Here is an 18,828-nt window from a genome sequence, read left to right as displayed (position 1 = left end):
GTGTGTGTGTGAGAACAGAAGTTTGCTACTCCTGTATCATGTGCTTTATTGCTGTCTAATAACTCCTGAGAGATACCACATCATGTATGACAGGGATTCCCATTCAGTCAGTCACGTTTGACATTATGTTGATACTGACGTATTGGGGTCTCGTCTGGGAGCCTAATCACCTTTGAATGGTAACTAAACAGGCCAATAGATATTAGCCAGTGTAGCCTATGTGAGATTTGCATGCAGAGCCAGTCTTACCCAGACATACAGGTATATAAGGCCGGCTTGAACTCACTCATTCATGTTTTGCTGAGGAACCCGAGACAGGGATCCCGGACATTAAGCGGTGGTTCAGGGTTGTTGCAGAAGGGACGTATCTCCGTTCCCTCTTTCGGGGAATGAGGGTTACATCAGTAACTGAGATATTTCCAGCTCACCTTGAGTTACAAAACTACCCAGACTCTCAGAATGTGTTAGCACAACATTGTTAATTTTGTCTGTATCTGTGAATACACCAATTATTATTGGCCCTTTTCATCAGAGTTTTTCTCTTCTGTTTGTGTCTATAGGAAAAGTATTGAGTAGCCTATGCGTGACACAGCTTTTAGAAAATATGGTGTAGGAGTTAATGTTCAGGGACTCCTTGCCAAAGCAAGGTCAGTCTTTAAAATCTTTTGAAAGTCTTCAGTGATGACTCAGAGGAAACTTACTGTTATAAACGATAGGCCCACACTAAACATGATATAAGCAAAATATGAGGAAGAACTCTTTCAACTCAACAATAATGAAACACAGCATTTCAGCTTGCACAGGTGACACCATTTATCACAAAAAAAAGGAAAACTGACCTATTATGCGTTTTTATATCTTCAGCTTTCTTTAGTAATATTGCTGTTTGAGCACGAAAAAGGTCTGCAAAGTTCCAGTTATTTTCTATATCAGTGTCACTGTTTCTGAACTCCCTGAAACGCCTCCATTGAGTTTCTTCCGGAAATGAATACATCACAATATTCCTCATTTAAATAGTTCATACACAGAATAAAGCAGCGGGACCTGGTTGAGTTAGTTAGTAAGTAGTGTGTTAAAACTGGCTGTTATGGTAAGGGACGGTACGGAACATTTCCTAAATAATAATTATAATTTGTTACGTTTATATAGCGCTTTTTCTGGGACCTCAAAGCGCTTCACATATGGAAGGGGGAATCTCCTCAACCACCACCAATGTGCAGCATCACCTGGATGATGCGACAGCAGCCATATTGCGCCAGAACGCCCACCTGGTGGAGGAGACACACTGTAAAAAAGAAAAAGTTAGTTCAACTCAAATTTTCAAGGCAACCGACTGCACAGAATTTTTGAGTTATCAACTTAAATATATCAACTTAATTTTTAAAGTTTTGAAGACCTACAATTATTAAGTTGCGTCAACTACGTTTTTCAAGTTCTGACAACTACGTTTTTTAAATTAAAGCTACTGGAACTTTCAAGTCTGTAAAAGCTTACTATTTCGAGTTTAAATTACCCCCCACCCCACCCCACCCCACACACACACACACACACACACACACCCCACACACACATTAAATCATCCACTGACAGTAAACCAGTTAATTTATGCATGATTATTTGAATGACTTTGGCACAAACAGCTTTACAATTCCACTGTAAACAAGTAATCTTATGCACAAAACAAATACATCAGGTTTCAGTACCATAATATGGGCATTGGGCAATGTAAACAAGTAATACTCAAAGCAAATACATCAGGTTTCAGAACTGTAATATGGGCAATGTAAACAAGTAATACCCAAAGCAAATACATCAGGTTTCAGAACCGTAATATGGGCAGTTTTTTTTATGGGCAGCTTGTGTTTCCTACATTTGTGTGAACTAAAAGTCTTTAGATTGTTTGTTTTAAAACTACATCTCAAGACGGGGCAACATACAGTCTCATGTTTTTTTAAATGGCGTCCAAGGTGTGTGAAGAAAGACTGCTGCGTCCAGATTTCCCGGAATTCACATAGATCACAAAAAAAGGTTAATGTATCTTGTATTTTGGCTGTCCTACAATGTGATCTGGTCAAATGTGACTTTAAGGCGCTAGGTGTTTTATAAGTACATACACACACGGCCAGTAAACTCCTCTTCCGTGCCTGAGGCGATGGTGCCTAAGCAGACACTTTTGACTGGCGCTGGCAAAGCTGCAGATGCGACACTTCATAGAAAACCTAGCACAAAAATTTAAACACAGTGACATACTTCGCAACCGTTCACGTTAATGCTGTTGAGCTTCAGGGGTAAAGCACACAAAGGTAGGCCTGGGTATTGTTCAAAATCTTTCGATCCGGTGCCAATTTCGATACCTCAGTTTCGATACCGGTTCCTAGCGATACTTTTTTCGATACCAATTTTATGAAATCCATTTTAACAAGATTACATAACACATTACCTGAGAAAAACTTTGGTTTTTATTTTTTCAGTTTGACTCATGCTCCTTAGCCAGTGCACAAAGGAACAAAAAATGTTTTATAAAGAGCTCATGCTCACCAAAGCTGATTTTTTTTAAATTAAAAAATACAGTAAAACTTAAGTAATATTGTGAAATAGTATTACAATTTAAAATATTATTTGAATATATTTCAAAATGTAATTTATTCCTGTGATGTAAAAGCTGAATTTTCAAAATCATTACTTCAGTGTCACATGACCCTTCAGAAATATGAAAACAGTTTGCTGCTTAATATTTTGGAAACTATGATACATTTTGCATGATTCTTTGATGAATAAAACATTCAAAAAAACAAAATTTATTTAAAAACTAAATATTTTGTAACATTACACATGGTTTAATGTCACCTTTGATAACTTTAATGCATCCTTACTGAAAAACAATTCTGACTAACCAACACATTTTTGAACGGCAGTGTGTACATTCAGTAGTTATTATTTATTGGAATATTTAAAGGGCACCTATTATGGAATTTTGAAATGTACCTTTCATGTAGTGTGTAACATAGATCTAAGTGAACAAAAACATCCTGCAAAGTTTGAAATATGAAAGTGCACCGTATATAAAGTTATTGTCTTTCAAAAGTAAGAGTCGACTCTGAGTCATTTTTATGAATCGTTAGAAGACCGAAGCTTTTTCTCTGACTAGATGACGTCAACTTGTCAAGTTATTTGAATACGACACGCCCACTTATTGCGCTCCAAGGCCAGGGAAAACTTGAAAACATCATGGCGACGAGACGCTGTGTTCTGAAGTGCGACTCAAAAGCCAACTTTTTTCATCTGCCCAAGGAGGAGCATTTGAAGAGTGGCTACAATTCATATATACAACTGTACCACAGAAGTATAGTCCGAACCTTGTGCTTTGTTCGCGCCATTTTGAAGACGATTGCTTTAAATGCAATCAAACTTGGATTCGAGAGCCGACTGATATTGAAGGAAGGTACAGTGTATTTGCATCAGCTTCCTCCTCCGTATCACAACCTGTAAGTGTTATTAATAATTGTTGCTTTTATGTTTTATGTAGCATGCTTAATAATTATTTTGTTTGTTGTGTAAGCACCGTTTAGCTTCTAGGTCTTCAATGACAATTGTATTGAGATATGTGAAGTGTTTGTCGTTGTTTTCGGAGTTGTCTTAAAGAATAGAGTAATACCTCGTAGTAACGTAACTGCATTTTTTTTTTTTTTTTTTTGTTAACGTGATGTTTATGCATCGGGCTAATGCAAACAAAGACTGATTGTGCTTTTACAATATGAACTCTGGGCTATGCTCGCTAACATAACATTAAATAAATTATTTATCTTATTTTTTAGTTTTTTACTACAAACTACAAAGCAGTGGACTATAATCATTATTATAACACAATTTAATTGATAAAAGCATCATTGTACTCCGTGTTAAACAATAAGTATTATCTCTGTAAACACTGCTGGGTCATCTGACCAATCACCGCAGATTAGCGTCGCGCAAAGGAAAAATGAGTCGTTGAACAAATCATTTGGGAGTCGGTGAGCAAATCAGGTAAAAATAAATGCATATTATACGACAACAAAAGTGTTTTTTGTCATTGCATGCATGTAAAACTGTTGTTGGGGACTCCCTAAACAACATTGGGAACATTTTAAATGTCATAATAGGTGCCCTTTAAACACTGGAGTGATCAACAAGGTACCTCTTCATTTACCAGTCGAAGACGGAGCAACTTTCTGCTCTTATGTTTACTCCGTGCACTGTCAAGGTCTTCATCATATTTGTCGTGGTACCGGTCTTTGCAGCAATTATTTTACCGGAAATACTGCATCGCGCGCTGTTGGCATCGAGCCGGGAGAAATGTACCCACACTTTTGATCGACTTTTCCACATCTTTAAGTTATTATGTGTGTGCTCGCGTCTCATATGAATATGTCCCTCCAGAAAAACACAGAGTTTTTTTGTGATTGTTGCGGGCATAAATTCTTGATTATGCTGCACATTTTCTTAAAAAATGCGATGGAATATGTGGGATATTTATGCGATGAAATTGCGGGAACTTGCAAAAACTGCGGTTTGATGAAAAAGAGAAAAAATAGTTTTTCCCCCAACACCCTATTCACTAGGCTACTACTTTAATGTAAAGAGTAATTTCTTATTACTTCCTATGATAAGCAAGCATACTACCCCACATAAAGTGCTGGGAATATTTAAGTTCTCATCTTGTTTTATTTCAGACCTTATGAAATAACTCATGGCTCAAACTTACAAAACATTGAGTCAAACAAGTTCTGTAGCTTTACAAAAGGAATATGCTACAACTTCTGTAAAAATGTATAAATAAAATATAAAATGTGTGCTTCCTGTTTTACAGAGGTAGCTATACAAAACAGACATCTTCTGTTAAAATAAGTGCTTCCAATTCACAGTAACATAAGCAATACAGTAACAGTACAGTAACAGTTCAGTCTTACAGTAACGTACATTTACATACTACTAACAAAAAAGTGCAATCTTACAACTGAAAGTTGCATAAACTCCTGAATAAAACTAACTACGTAGCCTCTAACACTGGCCATCATTCGACATCCTCATCCTCCATCTCCTCTCCCTCAACGTCCATCTCCTCCCCCTCCACCATCTCCTCCCTTTCAAATGCTCCACTGCGGACTCGTTGGTTATGTAAAGGAAGACCAAGGCTTTGAGGTTTTGGTTGGTAGTTGATCTTCTTCGGTTAGACAACACCAGTTTGTAGATGCTGTTGCTGCGTTCAGCATCAGCTGAGTTTGAGACAGCATCTTTGTACCGCTTGGCCAGGGAACTCAGCACAGGAAGTCTCTCCTGTAGGCCATCCCAAAGCACATCCAAATCCACCACTCCGGATGGTGCAGCTCTGAGTGCTGCTGGACCAAGAGTCTTGAAGTAAGAATCAAATTCATCACCCTGCACTTCAGTGAAGCCTGGAATGGCCTTGTAGCTGGCTACAGAGTCATCTAGGAATGCGATGTGGCGAGGGTCAAACACCCTGACCTCCTGGAGAAACTCAATGGCCGGCTGCCCATGTGACATGTACTTGGTGAGCTTTTCTTCAGCGTTTTCATATGCCTGACCAACTGTGCAGAGGATCTGTGTCTTTGTGGTGTGAGGTAAGTTAAACCCTTCAAAGTATTCGGCACACGCCTCATACTGCAGCTCTTTGTTGGCAGCAAAGACCACCTGCAGATCCTCCAGATAAGTGAAGATCTTTGTGGTCACAGGACGTCTGCTCTGGAAGATATCGAGAAGACTTAGGAAGCGTTTGCACTTGTCAGCCATGATGTTGATCTGGACATTCAGGGACTGAGCTAGGTCTTGGTCTTGAAGCATCTCGTGGAGTCTCTCCACAGACTGTGGAGCACTTCTGCTACAGACCTATAAAAAAAACACAAATAGAAAGAAAGGAATTCGGTCAAACATACAATATGTTCAATGCAATTAAATTTTTTACTTTGATCTTACTAAACTATTCATGTTTGTATGTACAAAGGGGGTTAACTGATGAAGAAAAGGAAGTGTTAATTGTATTGAGGAATTATGTGAAGGAAGTTTTTACCTCGATTTCCATCTCTATACACTCTTTGTTCAGTCCAAAGTGCTGTGCGTGGTACTGCACTGCAGAGAACCAGGAGTTCCAGCGTGTTGCACAGGGGTTTGGAGGCATGACCGGCTTTTTTCTTGGCAGCTTGTTTGACAAGAAGCAGAGGTATCTTCTCATGCGTGATCCAGCATTGAAGAACATCTGGGAGAAACTTAGCATGAAGCTGTTCAACTGAACAAAAGGTTTGCGGAAGGCATTGCCAATGAGATTCATTATGTGTGCCATGCATGTGATGTGTATTGAGTTGGGGAACAACGACTGCAGAGCTGCTGTGAATGCCTTCTTCATGTAGGCTGCATTATCAGTATCGAACACAATCACATCCTCATTGTTAATGCTGTATTCTTGAAGGCACCTTACGACAGCCATGGATACAGTGGAATGATTGCATTGCTCAAGGAAAACAGTATCTGCAAGGTAGGCCAAGATCCTCCCAGAATGATCCTTCTCAAGTGGTGCAAGGAGGATAGTCAGGACACATCTCCCCTCGACATCTGGAGTCACATCGAATATCACAGAAAGAGGTTTCTGGCAAGAAGTGTCTTCAGCTCCTCTTTTTCCCTCTCATATACTGCTCCCCAGTACATCTCTTGAAGCTGGTGAAACCCTGGAATGGCGCCACCATTGATGACTTTCTCATTCAGAAATTTCCTCAGTACAGGGTGGTCACTTTTAGACAGTGGGATGTTGATGGCAGTGCAGGTGGCAACCCAGGTTTCACAAATCTACAAACAGAAAAATACTTTTGTATCAGTGGGCTGTATTATGTACACACACACACACACACACACACACACACACACACACACACACACACACACACACACGTAACCTACAGAAAACTGCAGTATAAAACTAAATCATTTACAGTAAGCATTTCACAGAACAACAGTAGTGTTTCTGCAAATAAAACAATTCTTTCATGCCAAAATCAATCATCTTGCATGGGAAATGACACTACTGTTAGGCTATCTAACCCAACGTTAACTTACATCCACACACAACATACTTGGAAATCTCATTCACATACACCTATCTCTGTTTCAATTTAACTATCAACCTTTTCATAATTTTACAAGCTTTAATCTTATAGGCTACTGACCTTGATTCTTTCAGCCCTAGCAACTGTTTTGGAAGTTGACGCCTCGGTGTAGGTGAGCTGCTTCTTGGCTAATTCCGCTGCTGATTTAACCATCCTCGAATGTTTGGCGGTGGCAAAGTGGCTGTCCAGCGTCGACTTGCGCCTGTGATCCAACACGCAGTTGCACGGAGTGCAAAATAATATGCCCCCACTGTCATGTAAAACATTGTAAAACATTGGGAAACTGCTTTGCACGGTCTTTTGCGCTTATGTTTGTTGGTAAATGAGACTTTTTTGCGGGCTTCATCATGGTTTCATCGGCATCGCGGGGTTTGCCGCTTTTCAATGATGTCGCGTAATTACGTCACTTCATAACGTTCCCATTGCAACAGGGGAAATGGCTGCGCTTGTGTGAAGTAAACGCAACATTTTTCAACTTTCTGCTAAGATATATGTGACTTTTTGCAACGAAAATGCGGGCATTATGAAATCATGTAAACCCGCATATTTTGCGCGCGGAAATCTGCAATTTATGCGGCGAAAGTGCGGCGTATTTGGAAAAAATGCGTCTCCCGCATAAATATACGGACTTTGGCTGATTATGCATTGAATCATGCGATCGCATAATTGCGTTTTTCTGGAGGGACTGATATGTGCGCGGAGAGTTTGTGTGTGTGCTCGCGTCTCATTGAGTATGTGCGCGAGTTTGTGTGTGTGCTCGCGTCTCATATAAGTATGCGCGTGGAGAGTTTGTGCGTCCGCGCCTCATAATATGAGTGTGTGTAGAGTTTGCGTGTATGTGCGTGAGTGACTTTGTGTGTCGTTGTGCATTTCATATGTATTTGTTTGAGCACTGACGTTGACGAGTTAACTCCTTAGGTATCGGAATCTGGAACCGAACAACATGTCATTTTTCGATAACGTTACTCGATAGTATCGAGGCAATTCGGTCGGTAACATTAACTAAAAAGTATCGAACTCGGTACCCAGCCCTACACAAAGGTCGCATGCTAGAAGCTATATCTATCTAGTTAACTACCGTATCAAACCGAAGTTTTGCATCACAGTTTTAGCACGTTAGTTCTACCTTGGTTGCAGCGCATGGTCACGAGCAGCAATGTGAACTACCACCGCCAGGTGCTTCGGTTTCAGGTCAATGAGCAAAGCAGACGTGCATAAAACAATGCCATCATTCATCGGGAATAACAAACATAACGGCAAAACAAATCTTTCAATAGGGGATTATCTGTCACGGATATGGTGCGGGTGAAGACAGGCAGAGGCACAAAGTTCCAATTCAAGCATTTACTACAACAAACTCACACAAAACTGGTACAGGCAGACGGGTAACACTCTCAACACACAGTAACATATACAAGGACCGACAAGGACAGACTGAACAGAAGCAAACTAAATACAGATACAAACGAACACTAACAAGGTGAAGACAGGTGACCCAGATAATGAGGACGATGAACAGGTGGATGATTGAGGGAGTGAGTTCAGGTGTGGAGACACAAGGGATTCTGGGAAGTGTAGTGCAGACTAAGACAGACAGGTGCAGACGAAGACTGTGACATAACGCCCCCCTTCAACAAGGCGCGACCTCGCGCCGTAGAACAACAAAGGGGTGGGGGGGTGGGCGCCCTGGAGGCTGATGAAGGGGTGGCCGATCTGGAGCAGGAAGCCTCCAGGGCGGAGCAGGCGGCCAGGGCGGAGCAGGACGTGCAGGCGGCCAGGGCGGAGCAGGACGTGCAGGCGGCCATGGCGGAGCAGGACGTGCAGGCGGCCAGGGCGGTGTGGACCCTTCGGGCGGCCATGGCGGTGTGGACCCTTCGGGCGGCCATGGCGGTGTGGACCCTTCGGGTGGCCATGGCGGTGAGGACCCTTCGGGCGGCCATGGCGGTGAGGACCCTTCGGGCGGCCATGGCGGTGAGGACCCTTCGGGCGGCCATGGCGGTGAGGGCCCTTCGGGCGGTGCAGGCGGAGGCCTATAGCCCCCCCCCCAAAAATACTTGGGGAGTGTGACAGGATTTGGAACCGGCTCAGAGACAGACACCGGCTCAGGGACAGACACCGGCTCCAGTGTGTGCGTAGCCCACACACACCACATGGCTGTGGCCATAATGGCCAGTGTCGCGGTCACTGAGGGCTCAGGCGGCGCAGACATGGCGTGAACAGACTCTGGACTGGACGGGACCAGCGGTGCAGGAAGCTCTGGGCTGGACGGGACCAGCGGTGCAGGAAGCTCTGGGCTGGACGGGACCAGCGGTGCAGGAAGCTCTGGGCTGGACGGGACCAGCGGTGGAGGGAGATCCAAGCCAGACGGGATTAATGGAAAAAGCTCAGCAGGCATGATGCTCTCAGTCCCAGGCGCGGCGGGCATGACGTATACTGCCTTGGGTTCGGCAGATCTAGCGTGAAGTGCGGGCTCGGCTGGACTGGCGTGAAGAGCAGGCTCGGCTGGACAGGCGCGAATCATCTCGGGCTTTGCAGGCTGGACGTGAAGATCGGGCAGGTCGTGAAGATCTGGCTCAGCAGACGGGACTTGAAGCTCTGGCTCGGCATGCGTGAAGAGAAGTGCAAGATCGGCTGGACAGACGACAGGCACTTGCTCAACTGCTTCTGGATCGGCTGGTGTTACCGTGAGGGAGGAACCACAAACCCAAAGAGCTCTGTCCATAAACTCAATAAAAGGTCGATCTAAATCCTTGAGCAGCAGTATCTGGGCTAGTGGATCCTCAAGTCCTCTCCAGAACCGTTGCTTCAAAAACTCCTCCTCCCAGTAAACATCCTGATGTAGATGCAGGTAAACTTCCACAAACTCTTCCAATGAACTCCCATTCTGATCAAACAGAAATGCCTCCATAGCGTCCTCCTCCATTACTTTCGTGGTCGGTCCTTCTGTCACTGGTATGGTGTGGGTGAAGACAGGCAGAGGCACAAAGTTCCAAATAAGACAGACAGGTGCAGACGAAGACTGTGACATTATCACGCTGATACGCAGTACTTCCGCATTCAGTGATCTTTGTGCACTGCCACTTCCGATGAATCACTCATCACTCTGGCGAACCCATGATGGACGACCCTACGTTTATTTATACTGCATCCCTGGTATAAAAAAAAAAAAAAAGTGCCGGCTACAAACATACGTGCTACCTTGTTTTATTTTAAAGTTTGGCCCTTCATCCCGGCGAACCGCTTTAATCCACTTCTTCCTTAGACTCAGTTCAGTCGGGAATCCATGGAAACTTAAATAAGGTTGCCGTTGTTTGTTTGATTAACAAAGTGAAACAGAGCAGTGACATCTAGCCTTCGTTTCAGCCATTGTTGAACTGCGCCGGAAGTGGACATGCACAAAGTTGAAAAATCCCGCCCATGAAACCCGGAAGCGTGATAATCCCCTATTAATATGTGGACAAGAATTATATTGAGCTTAGCTGTTCAAAATAAGCTAGCTTCTAACCGATTAGCTAGTGGGGGATTTTGTATTGCCATAAACGCCTCGCCTGGTTATGATTTATCGATTTTGTTTCGCGCAATGAAATGTAATACAAATACCAAATGCATATACATATTCATATGATTAGCTTACCTGTTAGAAGGAAACAAAGACGTCAGGGAAAGTTACCACTGGCATCTTGACAAGATGGCGGACGCAAAAAAAAAATGTCAGAAACTCTCAGTTTCTCAGAAACTCTGAGTGGTGTTCAGTTCGAACCGGAGTCGGACAATAATGCCTACAGTGATCGGATCTGGACATCCATAACTAAAAGTTACAATTAAGAATCTGTCTATTTTTAGTCAAGGTTGGCTAAACGTATACCTTACATAGATTTCCAATAAATTACATTATATTTGTCCCAAATCGTTGTTACAGCACAAATCAACAGTTGGTCATCAGTTCCACAAACTCAGAGGTATAGATATTCTTTAAAGATAAAAAACCCACAGATCAGATCAGTTTTAAATAAATGGTATCAGTGCATCCTTACTTTAGACTTGTCAGTTAAAGTTTGTAGTTCTGCTTATCGTTTCATTGTTTTACAGTTTGTAACACTGATGGCTAAATCTGCAAATAAAACACAGTGTAAATGGTGTAGATATAGCCTCATGCAACCAAACAGTTTGCAATTTTGACCAAGAACAATCTGGCCAACATGTAAAAGCAGCCAATCACAGCTTGTTTTGTTTTGAGAAGACGTTTAGTAATGGGCACAAGTATACAAACCAAAGTACTGGCATAGACCAAAAATATTTCTGATTACCGTAGTAAACAGACATAGCATTAAGAAACAGATGTATTGTTTGTGCTTCAAATAGTATTATTCAGTAGTCCTGAAATGCAAATGTCGTTTGCAGGTTGTCACACAATATAAGTATAACTGTTGTCAGAATGATCAGTTCTAAAATGAGGGAAAGGCATTATTATACATTTAAGCTTAGACTTTGAGGAAAGACTGTCACAGTTTGAATAGCAAACAGTATGATGCTAGAGACTGGAAAAGTACAAGCTGTGCAAATTATAATATTGCCAAAAGCCTGAATTTAACCTACATTATTGTAGCCTATTTCAATCATGTGTTCACTACAAAGTCATTGCCAAGCTACTGTGACACTTACAGCTGTTCCCGGGTAAGATGAGCAAAAATAAAAGCTCACTTTTCCATATTTATTTATGTATACTGTGAATCAACTCAGATATTTATTATGCCTGTGTTGCACAAACATTTACCATCGTATAAAGGTATACCTCTTCAGATAATCTATCAAGCTGATTCTCCTTTTATACATTGAATACTGTATGTTAAAATCAGTTAGTTGTTTTACAGTAATTCCCAATGCTTGGAAAGTGAATTATTGTGAAAGGTACATTACCACCCATGAATATATGAGAGATTTATTCATTATTGAGGTTTGAACTAACTCAGTATAGACTCTGTGCTACAAATCTGTTTCAGTTCATCATCTGACAAACTAAATGATAAGCCACTCACACAATCACATTAAAAAATGTAAAATACATTTCCATGGTAACCAGTTTTCCTATGTCCTGATTTCCCATTGCGTGTGTATGAGTGTGTGGGAGGGGGAGCACTGGGGCAGAGAGAGAGAGCGAGAGCGAGCGAGAAATGGGGGCGGGTGAGTGCGAGAGATGAGGCAATATGTGATGGTAAAAGACCACATTCACTGTTATAGATCACAGTACCAGTGTAACAGGTATTACAAACTGTACTGCATTACACTGTTCATCTGCGCACCGAGTCTTTGACTGGCATTGGAGAATAAATGGGCTGGGTTTTGACAGAATTTCATGTTTAATAGCCTGAGAAGTTGGAATTTAAAACTGTCGTTTTTGGACATTTTCTTAAAAGGATTTCATGATTTTTGACAAGACAGAAATGGCAGGTTTTCCAACAGGCCACTCATAAGAAAAGGATACAATGCTTTGAAAAAGACTTCTGATAAACCGGACTGTATTTTTTTAAAACATTTTTTTTTTTTCACAAAAAAGTTTTTTTACGGAGTGCAACAGGCAGAACTGAGCAAACCTCGTGCCAAATTCTTCAAGCTGATTTGCCATTAGGAGAATGGAGTAATGCTGGGATCTTCTATGAAAACTGGGATTGATTATTCCAGATCTTCAGACATGGCTCAGTCTGAAGACATGCCTACGGAGATGAGCGCTGAGGCGAAGGCAGAGAGCGAGTCCGCAGGGGCGATAAAACGGGCTCGGACCATGGCTCTCTACAACCCCATCCCAGCCAAACACAACTGTCTCACCGTCAACAGGTCTCTCTTTATCTTCGCTCAGAATAACTGCATAAGAAAATATGCAAAGAGGATTATAGAGTGGCCATATCCTTTCACAAGCTTTTCTTCTTTTACCAATGATAGAATGACAAATTGCATGCAATTATCACAGATATACTTGCCTGTGTTTTTTTACTTCATGTTTTTGATAGAAGTTGGCTGTAATTTTACTGTCAGTCGTTTCGTGAAATAATTTCAGACACATTTAGTAAAGCTTGAAAACAAATCATTAATAATAATTTACTGGCAAAACGGCAAGTTCTGTATTAAAAGGCGCAATCGTTTTTTTTTTTGTAGATTTAAACTGTCATCTCATATTTCACTAGTTTGCATTGGTTTGCATCTCTACCATTAAGAAATTTAAGACTTTGTGACACTAGACACTCTTTCTAGGGCGTAACAGTGCAATACAAAACTGTTGCCATAGTTCATAGTCAGAGCTGCTTGAGATTTATGTATCTAAGTATAGTAAGAAATGTTAAAAAGAGTTGGTATGTAATTACTACATTAAAACTGGTTTTAAAATTGATTTTATTTGCCTTCCATTACACAAGATTAAGGTAAATTTAGCCAATATGAGATTAATACAATGAGTTAAATAGAAAGCATGTGGAGGCTTTTCTCACACGTTTCACCTCTAGAGTCATATTTGCCAAGACACCAAAGCCTGTAATCAAAATGCACGCTACTCATTCTTCCAAACCCAAATAACCCTCTAACTGTAAATGTGGAAAACGTATCTCAAAACGTTCAAGAAATACAGATCGTATGTGCGTGTATGTAGTTCTTTGTTGTGGATTGGATGTATTCATGTCCAATAACAACACTATTCAAACCAAGACTAATTAACCAATGACAAAACACACCAGAATACAATTCAATGCCAAAGACCAGAACTTCGAAATAAAGACATGTCAAATAGTACAACAAAAAGACAAGAGCATGAAAGCATCAACCAAACAGTTACAGAGATCTTCCCGAGGGGCAGATTCCACATGGCCAAAAGATTGCATAACATCCTAAACTTTTTACAACTAAATGATTGCAATTAAGACTCAATGATGGCTCAATGCTAGAGGATGATAACAGCTATAATCTGGGTTTGTTGCAACTGGGCTGTGATGATGATGCTAAAGTGGACCTGATTACAGGTTTCTGACCTTGTGGCTGTGGTGGACCTGGGATGTTGGATTGGGGTTGACTTGTATAGTGATCTTGTGGTCCCCACTGGCAAGAGAAACGGACTCTGCATGGCCAGCAGAGATACACATGGGAACAAGGCTTGGTGTGGCTGATAGAGAAGCATGGGTGGACATGTTAGGCGCATGAGAATAGGTGGATGTTGCTGGCATTGTTTTTACTTCACTTGAGACAAGAGTCGTGACATGGATTAATATAACCAGCCTCAGGGTTACTCATAAGCATAAGAGAACAGAGAATGCAGTGGAATCTGGACTGGCAGACATAACATGACTCGCGACATGGGTGGTCTCTATGACAGGGAACTAAATAACTAAGTCCAGAGACTGCCATAAATTCTGGAGGGGCATCCTGCAGAAATACGAAGCTCCTGGTTTGATACAGGGGGTGTGAGTTCCTGCTTACGGTTTGTGGGAGATGTGAGATGTGAGCACCTTGGGTGCTGGTAGTACACAGGTTTGGTCTTAGATGGACATGACCTCATCTGTAGCAGATATGGGTGCTGATTCAGGTTCATGGTAGGCCTGAGTATGGACTCATGGCTTTGAACGTGAGGTGAGAAAGCTGGCATATTTGGGCAAAACTAAGTGGGAAGTGGCACTAAAAGTGCTTTCAGTTTTATCCAAAACAGATCAAAGTGAATCAATGTTGGTTGTTGTATATATTGTGGTAAATGTGAAATTAAATGTCTGGTGAGTGGCGCTAAAAGGTTAATGGCTCTATCGCTTTTGAAAAGATTTGCCAACACTAAACCTAACCAATAGTGTTAACAAAATAAAACGTGATGTATAAACGCAATGACATTTTACACATCAATGAACTACCAAGTTTATTATGTCAGAAAAGCCACACTTGCAGAGATGGTTATGTGATGAAAACTGTATTAGTTTACAAATCAGGCACTATTGTCATAACATATTATAATGCAAAATAGGGTTTGCTTGTTGGGTTCATAGTTGATGGTCGTGTATTCTTTAACTGAGCAGAATTACATAAAGTTGAAATCCATGTGCATAATAATAAGAACTAAAAAAAAGTAAAACACAATGACAACTTCATTAGGTCCTCTAGAAAGAGCATGTTCTGACTGTGAATAAAGACTTTTCTCCGGGCCATAGTCAGAATGACATAAAGATTGTAACAAAGCCTTGGAGATGGGAAAATAAATGGCAAAAGTCTTTTCCTAGCAATGCAATGGTAGGACAGTACCCAAGACACTGTATTAGTATTACACTCAAATCCAAGCCATTCTGTAAAGTGTATGTGTATTACTGTTTGTCCAGCATGGTATAGTCTGCATGTATTAGGTTCTATGTGTTTTGTTTTTTTTACTTTGTGTTTATTTATTTACAGTGAGGGATCCAGTGAATATATAGGCTACAATTGTCATATAACAGCCAATTATCCAAGGAAGAAACAGACATGTGGGTATGAGAAAATTATATGGTTAATTAGACTTGCTGACTACTATTTTTCTACTGCTAATAGTAGTAACTTGGCACCCTGATTTAGTTCCGGTTGCTTGTTCATGTACTGTATAAGCCCATCCTCTCAGTGTACTCTATATAATGTTTTTTATTGTTTGTACTTTTCAACACAATGAACCACTATTTCACACAATAAACAATATACTGTATTTCCTAAAAATCCTTTAACTTTGATTAAATTCACAAGTGTCAGCTACCAATCCAATCAGCAGGAACTGGTCACTGCAGATTCTTATGAGGATTGCACCCGTTTTCCATACTTGAGCCTGAAAATGCATTACAAGCAGCATTTGAGATAATTTTTGAATGTTTCTCAGGTGAGCAAAACTCAGTCAACCCTCCCTGGATGAGGTTAAGTGTTGAATGCTGGTTGCCATGGCAATCCTCGCTGCTAGAGAGATGCCAAAAATAAAAAAGCTGAAGATTCTCGGTTAGTATCCCTGATTGAATTGACATTACTATGCGTATTATTTTATATTGCCGTGTGTGTGTGTGTTTTAGCTTCCAAGTATTTTACCTCTCTTGCAACCATCTTTTTATCTGACAAGAATGGTGACATTTGGTGCTCTGGTTGCTCATAAAGTATTAGCACAGATTTTCTCTGCGAGCTGCATGACAGTCAGTGCATGCGACTTATTGTATGTTTAAAATTGTTCAAATCACTTAATATGATCAACAGGAAAAAAGTGATGTTTGCCCCATTATACACACAACTAAAACCATTCTGTGTTCGCTTTTGAAGCGGGTTTATTTGGTGATGATGTCATTGGCTCATGTATCTGGCCATTGAGGATTACCCTTTGATCACCCCCTCAGACAAGCTTTAGAGTACATGAATGAATTTGGATTTCCATTCATTTGGATTTGCAGTGAAATGCTCATTAAGTGTAGAAAAAAAACAACAATGGATATTCTCACATGAGTTAGCTATTATTCTTTTTACTCCCACCATATGCATTAAAAAGAAATCTCAGCTGCTTTTTTGTTTTTTTTGTACAAAAACCATGGACATGTGGCAATTTCATTATCGTTCAAATGTCCAAGTTAAGAAGAATCAATCAATCCAAAAGTAATTTTGTAAATCCTTTATAACCTCTGGAAAGCACATGAATTTTAAAAATAGTCATTTATTTTTGAAATACTGGAAGCAGTTAACAAGAACAATATTAGGTCATCGCTTCACTCATTATTGAAGCGATGACCTAATACGCTTCGCTCATTATTGTAACGTGCTGAGGAAAGCAGGCGAAGGCGAGGATCTAAGTGCATGATTTTAATAAAGTAACACATAAACAGATAAAACAGAACTCAAGGAACAAAGGAACAAAAGCAACCAATACATATACAACAACTGACTAAGTAACTAGTGAAACACAAGGGCTATAAATACACTGGGGCAAACGAGCTTAACTAGGAAATGAGGAAACAAGATACACCTGGGGAGACGAATCAACATGAAAAACTACATAAGACTACAAGACTTTGCACAAGACAGGAAATGACAAAAATACACACAAGACAAGGGGAACACAAGACAGGAATCATGACAGAGACCCCCCCACCCCCCTTTAAGGAGTGATTCCAGACACTCCACAAAAAATAAAGGTCCATGAGGGTAGTAGAGCAGAGGTGGAACGGGGGTGGAATAGAGCAGGCTGTGCAGGCGGCCAGGGCGGACCTGACAGTTCAGGGGGCCAGTGCGGACTTGACAGTTTAGGGTACCATGGAGCGTGGACGGCGGCAATCTTGTCTGAGGGCTCAGGCGACGTAGCGTGCGGCCATCTTGCCTGGAGACACTGGAGTGGTGGCTGCCATCTTGTCCGGAGTCTCTGGCTCGGCAGACGTGAACAGTCTCTGGCTCGGCAGACGTGAGAGAACAGTCTCTGGCTCGGCAGACGTGAACAGTCTCTGGCTCGGCAGACGTGAACAATCTCTGGCTCGGCAGACGTGAACAGTCTCTGGCTCGGCAGACGTGAACAGTCTCTGGCTCGGCAGACGTGAACAGTCTCTGGCTCGGCAGACGTGAACAGTCTCTGGCTCGGCAGACGTGAACAGTCTCTGGCTCGGCAGACGTGAACAGTCTCTGGATCGGCAGACGTGAACAGTCTCTGGCTCGGCAGATGTGAACAGTCTCTGGCTCGGCAGACGTGACGTGAACAGTCTCTGGCTCGGCAGACGTGACGTGAACAGTCTCGGGCTCGGCAGACATGAACAGTCTCTGGCTCGGCAGACGTGACGTGAACAGTCTCTGGATTGGTAGACGTGAACAGTCTCTGGCTCGGCAGACGTGAACAGTCTCTGGCTCGGCAGAATTGACGTGAACAGTCTCTGGCTCGGCAGACGTGACGTGAACAGTCTCTGGCTCGGCAGACGTGACGTGAACAGTCTCTGGCTCGGCAGACGTGACGTGAACAGTCTCTGGCTCGGCAGACGTGACGTGAACAGTCTCTGGCTCGGCAGACGTGACGTGAACAGTCTCTGGCTCAGCAGACGTGACGTGAACAGTCTCTGGCTCAGCAGACGTGACGTGAACAGTCTCTGGCTCGGCAGACGTGACGTGAACAGTCTCTGGATCGGTAGACGTGAACAGTCTCTGGCTCGGCAGACGTGAACAGTCTCTGGCTCGGCAGACGTGAACAGTCTCTGGCTCAGCAGACGTGACGTGAACAGTCTCTGGCTCAGCAGACGTGACGTGAACAGTCTCTGGCTCGGCAGACGTGACGTGAACAATCTCTGGCTCGGCAGACGTGAACAGTCTCTGGCTCGGCAGACGTGAACAGTCTCTGGCTCGGCAGACGTGACGTGAACAGTCTCGGGCTCGGCAGACATGAACAGTCTCTGGCTCAGCAGACGTGACGTGAACAGTCTCTGGATCGGTAGACGTGAACAGTCTCTGGCTCGGCAGACGTGAACAGTCTCTGGCTCGGCAGAATTGTTGTGAACAGTCTCTGGCTCGGCAGACGTGACGTGAACAGTCTCTGTTTCGGCAGACGTGACGTGAACAGTCTCTGGCTCGGCAGACGTGACGTGAACAATCTCTGGCTCGGCAGACGTGAACAGTCTCTGGCTCGGCAGGCGTGAACAGTCTCTGGCTCGGCAGACGTGAACAGTCTCTGGCTCAGCAGACGTGACGTGAA

General features: G+C 42.3%; 2 protein-coding genes across 2 annotated transcripts in view; one reads left to right on the top strand and one right to left on the bottom strand.

The window, feature by feature from the left end:
• LOC306998452 (uncharacterized protein) overlaps positions 1-18,828 on the bottom strand; it is a 460,366-nt gene that overhangs the window by 297,135 nt on the left and 144,403 nt on the right. The gene's annotated exons all lie outside the window — the stretch shown is intronic.
• cacna1eb (calcium channel, voltage-dependent, R type, alpha 1E subunit b) overlaps positions 12,710-18,828 on the top strand; it is a 138,182-nt gene continuing 132,063 nt past the window's right edge. The window contains exon 1 of the mRNA XM_079614372.1: positions 12,710-13,049. Within this exon, the coding sequence (XP_079470498.1) occupies positions 12,790-13,049 (260 nt within the window). The 5' untranslated portion in view covers positions 12,710-12,789. The remainder of the gene's footprint in view (positions 13,050-18,828) is intronic.

The sequence above is a fragment of the Phoxinus phoxinus genome, assembly GCF_949152265.1.
Source record: "Phoxinus phoxinus genome assembly, chromosome: 5".
Classification (NCBI taxonomy): domain Eukaryota; kingdom Metazoa; phylum Chordata; class Actinopteri; order Cypriniformes; family Leuciscidae; genus Phoxinus; species Phoxinus phoxinus.
The sequence above is the reverse complement of the archived record's forward strand: the minus strand, read 5'-3'. Positions and strand labels throughout refer to the sequence as shown.